Raw genomic sequence first — 14,929 nt, forward strand, 5'->3', positions numbered from 1 at the left:
TGGCACATGAAAAATGGGTACAGGTGATGTGCTTCCGAGAAGAAGGGTGCGGGTTCATCTTTTATGGAATATTTATTACTATTGACCACAAATAAATTAAGCATAAGGAAGGGGTTTAATGAATGTTTTTGGAAATTGAATGTTTATACTTGTAATTTATGGAATAATTATTACTACTGACCACAAGTAAAATGAATGTTTATACTTGTGGTTTCTGAACACTATAGTTCATAGAAGTAGGCTCGAGTTTGACATTTTCAATTTTTGCAGTAGAAATGAACAAGTTCAAGAAAAATCGAGTCAATTCGTCTCTGAGTAAATATTTTGAAAGGGCTAGACCTATCCTTGATTTTGATACTACTTTTCAATTTACATCTTGTTCTCCTCCAAAACTGTATTGAGTTTGACAGTACTTGGGGTCCAACATTGAAGAGTTTCATTGACTTTGCCTTTTATCTGTTTAACCAGCTGCTGGAAACCTGAGTTTCATGGTCAGTTTGCTACATCTCCAAATTACCTGTCATGTAGTAATTGTGATAATTTGACATGAAATTTGCATTTTATCTTCCGAATTTGTGCGGTTGTGTCTTATATATTATTGAAACAAAGTATTGTATCGTTGTGCAATTGCATCTCTGATGTTTCTCAGATACATAATGAATAAAAGTAATACCAGATATTTTATTAGATTTTATGAGATATTGAAGAAAGCTAAAAGCTCCCAACTAAGAATGGTTCGCATTGTTATTCACCTATTCTCCAATCCACACAATCGTGGGTTGTTCAACGTTGAAGTGTCAAATTAGATAACCAATCACAAACATTTCATTTACATTAAGTTGGATCATGTATTACAATCAGTTTCATTTGCACCAGGTTGAATCATGTTTATAATTAGTTTGAGTAATGACTAACATCTTCATCTTTTTGTAATACAATATCAGTAAAGTTCAATAAATGTTGAGCCATCAGTTCATTAAGAGGAGAACACGTTAATGAACAACTATAGACCCAAAAACAAAAGGTCATAGATTACGACGGAATTGAAACAACACAAAGATTTCGAACAACAAAGAAACTTGATCATATCCATGAAACTTGACTGACACCAACCAAAGGGTTGAAACGAGCAGACCCTTAGCAATTTTGATCGACAACACAACAACCTGCCATCTAGACTCGAAGATAATAAACTCATATCTCAAATCATCCTTAGATCCGGGGAACATCTTCAGACTCTTAGCATCATCGGGTGCACTAACCTCGGTTGTTTGAGGCACTCGTTCAATTTGTCATCTCAATTTCCTTATCTTGTAATTGCTTCATATGTTAGTATTTCTTTGTATGAAATTATATATTGTGATCATCAAAATATGCTCTATATTGTGAGTTCACATTTGTGAAATTGTTACGAGTCTTTCGATAGATATGGTGTGAACCATGTGATGATCAAAAACACTATTTCACAGTAAAAACCACAACACACATAAGCTTATCATTTGACTAGAAGAGTATATATGTGCAAAGTTGTTATTGGATTGGCATTAAGAGGGACTAGGCAAGCAAGTAGCCATAATTCCCTCCCTTTCAAGATTCAAACTACTCAAGTTGTTTGCCTTACTGATATACAATTTTTTCACATTAGATCCTTGATCTTGAAGCAACCTCACTAAACTCCTCTTGGCATTCTTTCTGAAAGGACAGTTAGATGCCATGAACCCATCCACCAAATGCAAATATGCCTCCAAGTCATGGCAGCAAGCCACATCGGCGTTGGGCTTCAAGTAGGGTGACATTTTTGTGTCAACCCTCAACTCTGTTCCGACGTGTGAGTAGGCCAAGGGCATCTTCTTGTCAAGCAGATCTGCTATTTTCGAGTTCTTGAGCTTCTCTTCTAGCACTCCTTCCCCAACGAAGATGCCCGGTACCCTTGTGATCAAGTCTTGGGAGTTTACGATCCGCAGGACCTTCACGTTCTTCGCTTCCATTCTGTTTGCAAATCCTCGGTTTCCCACTCGGGGTCCTCCGAAAGAGAAAACCGCCACAGGTGGCATATCCTCGGCGCAGGTCTTTAACTCGTCGCCTACTAAGAGAGCGATGGCCGCGCCAAGGCTATGACCCGTGACGGTTATGCTCAGCTCCTCACCCTTGTATAATTCCTTCAATCTTTTGATTTCTTCAACCACGGACTGTGAGAGGCTCGGCACGTGAACCCCGGGGGTCTTGTAGAGGCTTTGGAAGCCGCACTCCACCTTTGCTTGTGCTTCCTCTCCGCCCTCCTCCGTGGGGGGGATTTGAATGAGCTGGGCCCTCATGTTCTCGGCCCACTCAAGACATGTGGAGGTTCCGCGGAGGGCGATGACGATATCACGTCGACCCATCCGCGCAATTTCCCGCCTGTCGTCGCAGACCGCCACGTACCCGATCCAGCTCGACCGCTGGGTCATCCACCCGAGATCCGGGGCCACATCATCGACCCAGTCCGGCAGCCCGATTGCTGACGTAGCATAAAGACTCTTGGTCACCTTATATGACCTGTCCGGCAGGGCAACGTTACGCGGCATCTGAGTTTCCTCCAACGACATAGCTGGATTGTTATGAAATGACTGATAAGCAGCCTGGATGAACTCACCGTACCTGACGACCTCTCGCCGGAGATTCTCATCAAGCGGGTCAAGTAGTCCGGCCCAGTTATTGCTACCGTGATACTCCCTCCACCGGGAAACCAAGTTGTTCCGGGGAGAATACTCTGCTGTCTTGGACAAAAGCCTCCTTAGGGTCTTCAAATGCCTCGGAGACATTTCCTCCGCCGCAGCCTTCACCTGCGGCCAAAGCTTGGCGAGACTCAGCCCTTCTAGGAACCCCTTTCCCTTGTTTTCCGTCGTCGACCCTTTCTTTTTCCGATCTTCAATCCCAGGTTGAGGGTCGAGCTGTGGAGGTTGAGGTGTGGCAGACTTGGGGAGCAGCTTGTCGAGATTGGCGAGAGTCAACTCAGTTTTTGAGGGTGCTGCTGCAGCCGATGATGCTTTAATAGGAAAACAAGTCGGGACAGAAGCTGAATAGGAACAAGAAGACGGAGTTCTTGTTAAGGGGTTCAACGGAGATGTGTAGTTCCTGAAGCTCGGCTTTCTCGCCTGAAACAGGTTCACGCTGTGAGATCCAACTAGCATCGTGAAATCTACGTGTCCGGTAAAGAGAGAGAAAGAGAGAGAGAAGAAGAAGAAGAAGAAGAAGAAGAAGAAGAAGTGTATGTTCAAGTTAGAGAAGCTAGTGGGATTGAAAAGATCAACTGGGGTATATATAAACTGGTGCGTTCGAAAAAGGGCATGGATTGGTGTCTTATTACGCGGAATGCCATTATTTAATTAGGTCTGACTTCTTTGTAAAGAAATAAAATTGACCTTTTCTCATTTCTTCCTTGATTTTTTTTTTTTTTTTTGCATATACGTGGATTCTTGTTTGGAACGCACGAAAGCGAGTGTTCATAAAAGTCTGCGAGCAGCCAACGACGTTGTTCCCTCGCATTGTGAGGGAGCTAGGGCATTCAAATGAACTCCATGACTTCGGACCTGTTCATAACATTTGACGAGTATGCCCTTTTTGGTTTTGATCGGTTGACTAGATCATATGTTTGGTTGAGGTGTGGACTTTCTTAGAGTTTGTGTTATTATATACAGGGCTCTTTCACATACATAGACAGATCTTCGTGTGTCTGGACTTTTCTCTGTGTGTAGTTTAAGGAGAACGGAGAAGGAAGGAGGAAACAGCCAGTTTTAGGAATTTCACATGCCGGTAGTATTAGTAAACGTCTAACTGGTGTACGGACCATGACCTTATTGAAGGCTGCAGCAGCCAGGAGAACAGGAGAAGAGCAAGTTTGCACGTAGTTTATGGTGTGAATAGTGATCAAAGGGAAAGACCTGGACTTGGGAATATGGATTACTAGGTCTATATGAATGGAGTGAACTGTATTATATATGTACATGTAATAGTGTAAATATACGCAAGTTATTATCATTATTTTTCTTAATTATGACGAACAATTAGTATAAGGTTTTGTAATAAAACCAAATAGTATATATATACTCTAATATCCCACATCGGCCAAATGGAGAGGGGTTATGTGCTGTATATGTACATGTCCACCTCCAATCTAATACGAGGCCTTTTGGTGGCTCAGCGGCTTCGGAGGGGATGGGTACTCCGAGATTAAGCATGTTGATGCTAGAGCAATCCCAGGATGGGTGACCTACTGGGAAGCTGCTCCTGAGCTGCCGGAAACAAAACCGTGAGGGCCGGTGGGCCCAAAACGGACAATATCGTGTTACGGCGGAATGGGTCCTGGGGTGTTACAAATGGTATCAGAGCCACTCTGCCGTGTGGTGCGAGTGTGCCGACGAGGGCGTCGGACTCCCAAGAGGGGTGGATTGTAATATCCCACATCGGCCAAACAGAGAGGGGTTATGTGTTGTATATGTACATGCCCACCTCCAATCTAATACGAGGCATTTTGGTGGCTCAGCGGCTTCGGAGGGGATGGGTACTCCGAGGTTAAGCATGTTGATGCTAGAGCAATCCCAGGATGGGTGACCTACTGGGAAGCTGCTCCTGAGCTGTCGGAAACAAAACCGTGAGGGTCGGTAGGCCCAAAGCGGACAATATCGTGTTACGGCGGAATGAGTCCTGGGATGTGACATTATACACTGTATAGAGTTTAGTGTAATTCTAATTCTACATCGTGTAAGTATGTGCTTCTATATATACTGCTAGCACAATGCATATATATGCTGCATATCTTTACATGTTGTTTCAGAAACAATATATAGTGTATTTGGATTATTAAAACTATACTTGAGGCGTAATCCAAGATGATATGCTTCTTAATTTGTAATGATGAATGCTAATTAATATTACGTTGCAGTTCCATAAATAATCTAATACAATTTGTAAAGTATTATATATGTCATCATAAATCACTCATTTTCTTAGGTATACCAAGCTCGATCGGTTATATATATGATCAGCGATTAGGTCATGAATTGGGAGTGGAAGATCGAGCCGACTGAAGAAGTTCTAACTCATGCATGGTCTGAATATTGAATGAAGTGAAAGTTTGAATCTTGAACGAGTATATATATTCCAATTAATGAAACACTAATTTCAAGTCATTGTTGATATGTCAGTTAAAATGTTTCAAGGGGAGATCTTTTGTCAATTGATAGGCAAGTAATAGAATTCGATCTATCTGGATTTTCCTGGCTAACATGTATGACATGTTCATTTATTTAGTAGTTTAGTACGTAATGGTAATCAAACCTACTGATAATGATTTTGTTGTAATTTAATTTGTTTTCATGTCACAAATTAAGTTCAACTAAATTGTAATTTTAGCTCGATTAGTTGTAGAACGAGTGTATGATATACATTAAGGTACCGTAGATGACCTCTCTTACATATACATATGTTGTTAATGATATTGACAAGTTAGTGACAAAAGCACGTTCGAATAGATTTAGGATTAGTTGATTGAGGTCATAATATTTGTAAGCCGATCACAGAAATCATTTCCTTTCATATTAATTTGCTAAACTTAATGATCGATCTCTTGACAAATGTAGTTCTTGTCATCTCAGTGGACTACCTTCGATCTTTCAAAATGGAAAACCTAATAGTAATGTCCATACATCCAGTTATTGTTATTTTATCACTACATGAACACACAATATTGGCGCCCTTTCATTTTCACCTTCATTTTCGTGGGAAGTGATGATAAAAAGGGTAAAGTGTACACCATGTCTGGATGAAAAAATATCCGTTTGCTTGATTATCAAGATTTACTTGATGATATAATACAATGAAAAATTTAGTGCAAATCCAAAAGGTACCTTTTCACAATTCCACAATATTAGAGTAAGCAACACTTGCATGCCATAGTCTTATGAACCATAATGAATAATAAGATGGTACTTAACTAGTGCAGCATTATCTCTTAATTCAACTCTGCTTGTTTATGTTATGGGATAAAGTTTTAACATAAACAGAGAGCTCGATCGTCATCACTGAAAATGTAACATTAATTTACTGAATATAGATCTGATAAATTCTTTCTGTTCACTTATATCAGTTCATCAATTCGTCATAGAACGAAACCAAATTTATGAAGCAGCAGTGGGATCCTAGCTCGGATATACACGAACAGCACAGCTATGTTGACCGTATCAACAGTTTACAATACTGTGAAATTTTCTCAGGATCGTCGTCGGCGCTATTCTTCTAACTTCTTGATCGCTTTTTCCTCTGTTGACAGAAGTCACAGTACCAATTTTACGACGCCGCTATGTGAGACTGACTAGCTACAAGCTAGTCTCTATGAGATTGTTCCCGGATCTCAGATTCGTAAGCTAGTTCATATTATATGGGTACAACTACCTGAAAAAACGAACCATTTGTGTAGTTAATCAACTCGGATATATTATGAAGGCTTTCAATTTTAAGGATATATTCTCTGATAAAGAAGGAAAAGAAAGAATATGCAGCCGTAATTTGTCAATGTTCAAAAACAAACAAATAGTCTTATGTCGTTATATTTGGGAAGAAGAAAAATTTGTTCGTCCATGTACGTATGTCTCAATACATAATACTCTTACACTTACAATCAGGGGTTTAGTATAAATGTCCTCCTTTATACTCATTAGTATACTCATATGTATTTATTCTGTACATTATTGATCGCATACGAACTCTCGCTATACACATGCATCTATCACGCGGTGGTCATCATCTTAGTGATGATTTCGATCTCTTTTCCTTCCTCTTCGTTCCTTTACACTATTGATCGATGGGGACATGCAATTTTGATGCTGCCTCTTGCTCGGGTTGACTTATTTAAAACAGTAACAAAGCTAAAGGGTGCACCTTTGTATTTTTAGTTGGGAAATGCCTTTCACTTTCTCACTCAAAGCTACAATAATTGTGACAAGGAAAGGGCACAAATCTTAATCCACATACTCATCTCTCATATCGCGTTAACGTACTCTATGAATTTTATAGTGGGCAATATAGTGGGAGAGTGGGGATTTTCAACAAGAAAAATAGAAATCCGTGTTAAAATGATATATATGTCGACTATAGAGTTATCTCTAAAATATTGTGCATGTTTGCCTCATGGCTCAACTATTGTTACTCTATAGTGGATCATGTACAACGTGCCACATGCCAACGGCGTGGGTTTAACTTTTTAGTAGTTTGTTAATCACATTTCAGTGATAAGCTAATTACGAAATGACATGGAAATGGAAAAGTGGATTCATGCATGTATGAGCCTCTTATATTCCACAAAGATACACTACCGACCCACGCAGCTACTCGATCGTAATCATAGAGATCGATGAAGATAAACAACCGGCCGGCGTCTTCCTCTAAATTAACATTAACACACGATTATAATGAACTTACACTATACTTAAGAGTAGTGACCAAATTAAAGGGGGTGATACAAAAAAAGGAGAAAGATATAGATTTTTTCAGAAGGGAGAATTCGAAAGATGTAGATGCGATCTTTCATTTTGGTAACGTACAGTTCGATTAAAGTGGAGGGATGAGGGGTTTGACTCGGTTTGTCCTTATAAAGTGAGGAATCAAAGCATGGCGAGGGCAGAGAAAGCTTTTGATCGAATCGAATAATGTTTTGGTCCCAACTAGACACGACACTCTCAACTTCTACGAGTAGAATTAGTACAACCGCACTATCACACGTTTTACGTTTAGAACAAATTGTGTAGGGTGTTTTATAATTTTATGCTCACAAAGATTGACCGTTAACATAGGGTAAGTTTCGTGTGTTTAAAACGAGTTCACTGAGAAACTTATATCTATCTCATAAGTCCTCACTTCTCTGGTTTGCATGTCAATTTGCATTTTCTTTCCCAACTCTTTGGCTAAGTTGTTTTCATCAATTATCGTAGTTGGCATTAGTTTTCTAATTAGTTACCTCATTTCTCTTTGGTTCATGAATATATTCAACAGCTTGTCTCTATGTCTTCCTGGGTTTTATTTCATATCACCCTCGATCTCTTTGTTTTATTTCGGGACGAGCAATACATTTAACTAAATGAATCGACTTATAGCTTTTATTTTTAATATTAACACAACATGCAAATTATAAAGGCAAAACTCGTACGCTCTTCTCTTTTCTCCACATTTTTAAGCACTCCCAACTTTTTTGCTGGGTGGGAATAAAAACTCTGTTTGGTGGTCGGTGGTCAGGTTCTGAGGGCATATATACCTTTCATCGTAGCTTAAAAATATACTAGCTTCAATGGTGGTGCACCAGAGAGGCAGAGACTGAAAGTGACTATTGCAGACGCGCGTGCATCAATATAATGCAGTCGTGAGCAAAAGGACAGTGACAAAGAATCCTTGAAAAAACTAGTTAAGACAAACAGAAAGACCTAAAACTAAGCAGCTTTAGCGTGCAGCTATGCAAATAAGCAAGACACATGCAGACGTACATGTTTAGGATACGTGAGAAAGAGAAGAGATCGAGACATATATGGGAGAATAATCCCAACAACTACACTTTAAATTATAATTTAGGATACGTGAAATGCATATATATGGATTTCGTAGTATTAATTTCCATGAATTTCATCTCCAAATAAGCATAGCTTAAGAAGAATGTATATTGTTTTAGAGTTAATTAGCTAATTAATTAATGCTACCAGATCGAGGCTTTTCCAGATCATACATATCTGATCTTGTTGATACGACTATGATGAAGAGAGTTCTTTTAGCTGCTATACTAAGGTGGTAATACAATAATACTATTTACAGTGGCGGAACCAGAATTTCACAGTAGGTATGGCTAATTTTGTATGGACACAAGAAATTTTTTTTTGAGGTTTTTTTTCTTTTTAGGAAACGCGTCTTGCGTCTGTGACTGTAAGGTTTGAGGAATTGAGAGCGATTGATGGGCTGGTGATTGTGGGCTATTTGCTATACTAATAGTTTAGTGAGCTAATTTGGGTATGGCTAGTAGCCTAATATATGTACCCAGCTGTTGATTAAGCTGATTATCGATATGACTATAGTCGTGATAGCCACAGCTATACTTCTGCCACTGACTATTTACACACAATTATGTTTTCTTCGCCCAGGTTTTGCATACATTTACATTTCCATTCACCTTACCAGAGATATTTTTACTAATTAACTTGAGTAATGAGTATGCTGATTGATCAAAAATAGAGATAGAGACTACACTTCGTATAAAATAGTACTGTTGATTAATCGAAAGAGGGGCACGCAGATGTTTGATACCAATAATACTTATAACTAGACTTCGGAAAATGATCATCCCGTACCTCCTTATTCTTAGACCAAGGAAGGGAGGAATGGAGGATGTGCGCGACTCGGGAAAGTAAGGTATATATGTTCCTACACAACTTGAACATTTTGCTGTCAATTTGACAAGCCAAGTTTTTATTTTCTCCAACCTATTGGTTTAACTTTTGATCTGGGCATAGACCAAAGCACAACTTCATTCACAGATTATGAATGAACTAATTTACATATGGAAATGGATGAAATGAATTCATTATACAAACTAGCTATAAACAAATTTAATTGTAGTTATATACACATCACCCTTTTAGGCTTTTATATATGCTTAAAATTTTTATATATACAAATTTAATTCAACAAAGATACACTACCGACCCACATGATCTGTATTGTAAGTAAAAAGATGATAGAAAACGGCTACCTGCTCCAAATATAAACACAACTAGATGGAGTACGTTCTAAGATGAGACCAAACGAATGAGTTACGAGTAGGAGGAGGAAGAAAAGGAAAAAGAAAGATATGCAGATCGATACTCTTTCCTTTAGGGATATAGCACAGAAGTGGAGGGGGTCAGAGTACATCAACATGGAATCAGCAGTTCTGGAATCACCTAACTTGGCCCTTTCATAATTTTATATACATATATCAATCTATATAATAGAGATGAGTCTAGATCGAGTTCCTAAAGTACTAATTACTTAATCAAGCTACTAATTAACAATAGTCGAGCAGTACCTTGAGTCAGATAACCCTCAGCATATTTTCCATCTAAACTGCGAGCTAATTAATATACCTATCATTTTAACAGTTTATAATATGTATATGCATGGTAATCTATAGATTGTTGATCAAGTGTTGTTTGTGTACTGATAAACAGTACAGTTGTGCAGAAGAAGAAGAAGGAATATTGCAAACATACTAGGGTAATGTTTGTGATTGTTAACGTTTTAACATTGTAATTAAGTAGTCCGTATGTCGATTAAAATATGTCAAAATTTCCACTAAATTAAGCTAGTTAGTGATTACATATATGCACTCCTAATATTTCAGACAGCGTACTATGTATAACAAAAAGCTTGTTATTGATTCAATTAAAAATCCTGCTATATATCTGAGTTATACAGAAAAGATGGCAGCTAACAACAAGTTTACATTTCAAGTTCAATTCAACAACGATAGACTACCGACCAGCCCTATAGTTAGAATAGATGAAAATAAGCGGCGTGATGCTCCAAATAAATTAACAAAAACTGTATGTATTATCGAGCTAATAAGCTGCTAAGCTGTTCTTTTGGTTGGTGGAAGTACAAAAGTGGAGTGGTCAGAGTACATCAACATGGAATCAAGCACATATAGCTCTTCTCAAGTCCTCGTAGAGATCGAACTGGCCATGAAAATAAGTATATGAGATCGAGCAGAGATCTCTTAAATCATTTTCTTCTACTTGCATGCACATGAGACTCTTAAATCTTAATGTCAAAGTGTTCTTGAAAAAATCTTCTGTGTTTATCTTCTTTTTATATATTGTATGTTTCACACTCTTGATCGACTATATGAGTAAGTCTATATATGCACTGCTGTATATATATGTATCTATGGCCAGAACCATAGCTCTTCACTTCCTCCAAATGTGATTCTCAATAATATCACTACCTATTTTCTCTTTTGATATCGACTGTGATTGTTTCACTTTTGAATTTGAAATATGATAAATTTCACAACCAAAACCATCTATTTAATTATGTCATTGTCATGCATTCTCTTGAGACCATTTCTGCTCACGTTGCTTCTAGTATTTGAAATACTTATGTGACTAAACGAAAGTCATGACTACAAACATATATGCGCATTATAGAATACAGTTGCGAGCAAAAACTTGATCAGCAGTGACATAGAGAATTGTTTCTTTCAACACAAAAATGTTAAATTCAGAAAAAGATATTTGGCTTAATATACCCATTAATTGTGTAGATAAGCAAGAACCATACGTGAGGATGCAAGGAAATTGATCCCAACTACCAAACTTAAACACTTTAGATTACGTGGAACGAAAATTCACAATGGTTGTACAAAATATTGTTCAAGAGTCTTACTATATCATTTGCACATTTGAAACTAATTATCAGATTTACGGGAATAAATGTTGATGTTGATTAGGTCAATATTGTGTCTGACCTTACCAAACATATGTTTGGTTTACATAATTAAAGTAATAATTAAAGATATCAACAATCAAATTCACAATGGTTGTACAAAATAGAGTGCGGCTATTAAGACCTCCAGATTTGCTCATTGTATCTCCCTGTCTCTTTACACCTCCTTTTTATTTTTAAAAACAAGCATTTGCTCATTAGACATCCCTTCAAATTTTTAAAATAACCTTAGGTTTGTTATTCATATATATTTCAATAATTTACTTATTATACCTCTTATTCGTTCTCTAGACCTCCCACATTTTTTTTTCTTTTTACATGCAAACATCTATTTCAGACCTCGATTGCTTGATTTCTTTTTCTTCTTTTTTTTCATGAAAACCTCTTTTGCAATCTCAATTCCTTGTTGTTGTTGTTGTTGTTTTTATTTATTATTATTATTTTTTGCATAGAATGTCATTAACCTATATTATTTGATCAAGTTGTAAGAATGATTTTTCGATGACAACAATTTAAAAAAATTTAAATCATGAATTGTTTTCACAATCAATTGCAAATCAGCAAAGTGGTGTTTGTGACTAAATGTATAGTAAGTTAGTAACTACAAAAGTAAGAAAATAGGTATACATGAAGCAAATCTGATGAAATATTAAAGCAAGCCCTTTCTCTTGTAGAATGGCGATGACCTATTCAGATTAATGATCCCCAAAAAAGTTAAAAACCCAGAAACCTTTGACCTAGAAGAAAACCCTAAGAAGGCCAATTGCGTCTTCGACACTACCAGGACAAGTACTTTAGCAGACGAAAAATTTTCGTCGACCTGCTATCCTAATTTGTCGGCTATAGTGTCGTCGGGAAAGGGTCGTCGGTGATCGCTTTAGCCGACGAACCTAAAGACCGTCGTCGGCTATTGTCCAGACTTTAGCCGACGAACTATTTTTTATCGGCTATTGTTCCAGACTTTAGCCGACGAACTATTTTTTGTCGGCTATTGTTCCAGACTTTAGCCGACGACATCCTGTGTCGTCGGCTATACTCTCAGACTTAAGCCGACGAACAGAATATTCGTCGGCTTTACTCACAGACTTTAGCCGACGGAACAGAGATATTCGTCGGCTAAAGTATATAATTAAAATATTTAAAAATAACTATAGCCGACGACATAGAGTCTGTTTCGTCGGCTATAACGCCATTCCAGTAAAAACAAAAATACACGAAATTCTTAAATTACCATTCCAAGCAAGCTGCAAAATACATCAAAACAATTCCATATATATAACCAACAAGAAGCACATAAAACTATATAAGGTATCAACTACACAAAATCTAGATGGTCTAAATCAATATCCGAATCTGGGGCCTATTGGTGAGGAGATTGCGGCGGCAGAGGTAACTCTATAGGCGCAGGCATGGGCGGAGGTGGAAGTCCCTGAAGCTGAGCAGCTGTAAAATCCTGGAAGTACTGGAACATCTGCTGCTGCTGGGCCTGCTGGGCGGCATGTAGGGCTCTAGTATAGGCTCTATATTCGGCAATCTGGGCGGCATGAGCGGTAGCCTGAGCAGCATGAGCGGCAACCTGAGCGGCTTGCTGTTCCCGTAGTCTCTCAACTTCCGACTCTAGCTGAATCGTCCTGCTGTTGGTCGAGGCTGCCTTTCGTTGAAATCCTGGAGCGGTCTTCAGGACCCCCTGGCCCTTCTTTCCTAGACCCCGGCAGTAGACGTTGTTTTCTCGCGGTGGGAAGGCTGTGCCCATGATCCTCGCCCCAACCCTCGGATCTGAAGTGTCGATCCGGGAAATGGCTTCAGACATCTCTTTCTCCTGCATGTCCGGCCATGTCTCCCTCACTATAGCACTCATCACCTCGTCACTAGCCTCCCTCACCTTTGCCTAATTGGATAGGAAAAAAATTATTAATTAACATTTTGACATATATATAAGTAAAATTAAAAATTCCATAAAAAGGAAAGAGTACTTACTATATCCTCTTGGGAGTCAGGATATGCCCTCTCGTACGTATAGACGTACTGGTTGATCTCTGGATGTTCCCTGGCCGCCTCGTCCATGAAGACAGCGAACGGTCTAGAACCGGCATGATGGTTTCTTGTGTTGCGTTGCCGGTTCTGAGCGTTCACCCGGGAAACCGCCTTCAAAGAAAAAAGTAAGCTATTAGTAAAATATTTTAAAACGCACGTATTTAATGATAAATTAACTAATTAATTTAAATACCTGTTTACGAGGGTTGTTGAATTCTGATGTCAGAAGCCAACGCCACTCGTACTCTCTGTACTGGAACTCAGCAGGGGTAGCAGAACGTGCGTTCCCGTGCGTAGTCCAATGGGTCCGCAACTCGTTCTTCCACTCCTTGTACCTACAGATACAACAAAAATATTAGAAATATTATTAATATGACATACAGTTTTGTTTTTTCATTAATTTCCCAACGTACCTTCCCCCATGCACAAAGTCCGCCCATCTGCTCTTCAAGGGCTCGAGAACCTCAAACCACGCCTGCATTTAACCGTTTATTAGTTTAGTTTTTCCAGAAATCTACAATGTAATACATAATATTATTCAGGCATTTTATAAACTCACTGACATCGCGTTGTGGACCATGTCCTTAACCTCCTACGGGACCTCGCCCCAGTCTGACCACAACATAGGGACTCTATCCCTAATGAGCGCTCCCACGCGGCCGGAGTACGTCCTCGACTTCCCGCCCGATACTACGTCGCCATCCCCGTCAGTACCGATGACAATCCTCCATGAGGTACCGACGATCTTCTCGAGAGCCTTCCCTGTGACAGGGCCTCTCTTCTTTTTTGCCGGCTTCGCTCCGACGGTGCCTATCACATGATAAACCAAATTGATTATTAAAATCGGAGAATTATAAGAAAACACATCATTCATCTTTCATTACCTGAGGGCGAGGAGGCGGACGCGACGGATTCCGCCTCCGATGATGATACCCTCGCGGAAATAAGAGGCGTATCAAAAGGCACTAACCGGTACGCCGCTGATGGAGCCACTAGAGGGGGCAGTGGATAAATCGGTGTCCCTGAGTCATCGACTACGGGTATGGCCGGTATCATCCGCGGAAGGAATAGGTGAGGCGGCGGCATTTGTACCCCAGATGACCCACTATTGGAAGAAGTAGGAGCTGGAGTGGGCGCCCGGTGTATCTCAGGCATACGGGGTGCAGACACCTCCGTTTGAGGCTGAACAAACAACTGCCTCGAGGAATGAGGGAAGCCCCGCTGCCTCGATGAAGGGGGTACCTCCGGCTGCCTCTGCGCTGTCTGCAGAAGGCTCGCATGTCTAGCTGTCATGAGACCCTGAAACGACGTCTAAGGGTTGCTAGAGGTTCCCTCAGACGATACGGACCTTTGGCCCTTCGAACCCTTCGTCGATCTAATATTACCGCTCATCCTATTT

The 14,929-nt window shown here is 39.4% G+C and overlaps 1 protein-coding gene across 2 annotated transcripts; it reads right to left on the bottom strand.

The window, feature by feature from the left end:
* Positions 1 to 1,464: 1,464 nt before the first annotated feature.
* On the bottom strand, positions 1,465 to 3,241 carry LOC101290867 (phospholipase A1-Ibeta2, chloroplastic-like). Of its 2 annotated transcripts, XM_004300297.1 has the most exons (2): positions 2,638 to 3,241; positions 1,465 to 2,535 (listed from the first exon to the last, which is right to left on the bottom strand). In XM_004300297.1, exons 1-2 carry the CDS (start codon positions 3,168 to 3,170, stop codon positions 1,545 to 1,547), a joined length of 1,524 nt encoding a protein of 507 aa, XP_004300345.1. In that variant the 5' UTR covers positions 3,171 to 3,241; the 3' UTR covers positions 1,465 to 1,544. The 2 variants fall into 2 exon arrangements, with proteins under 2 accessions (XP_004300345.1, XP_004300344.1); XM_004300296.1 differs by having other exon boundaries at positions 1,465 to 3,241.
* Between the last annotated feature and the right edge of the window lie 11,688 nt (positions 3,242 to 14,929).

This window comes from Fragaria vesca, linkage group LG5 (genome assembly GCF_000184155.1).
Source record: "Fragaria vesca subsp. vesca linkage group LG5, FraVesHawaii_1.0, whole genome shotgun sequence".
Classification (NCBI taxonomy): domain Eukaryota; kingdom Viridiplantae; phylum Streptophyta; class Magnoliopsida; order Rosales; family Rosaceae; genus Fragaria; species Fragaria vesca.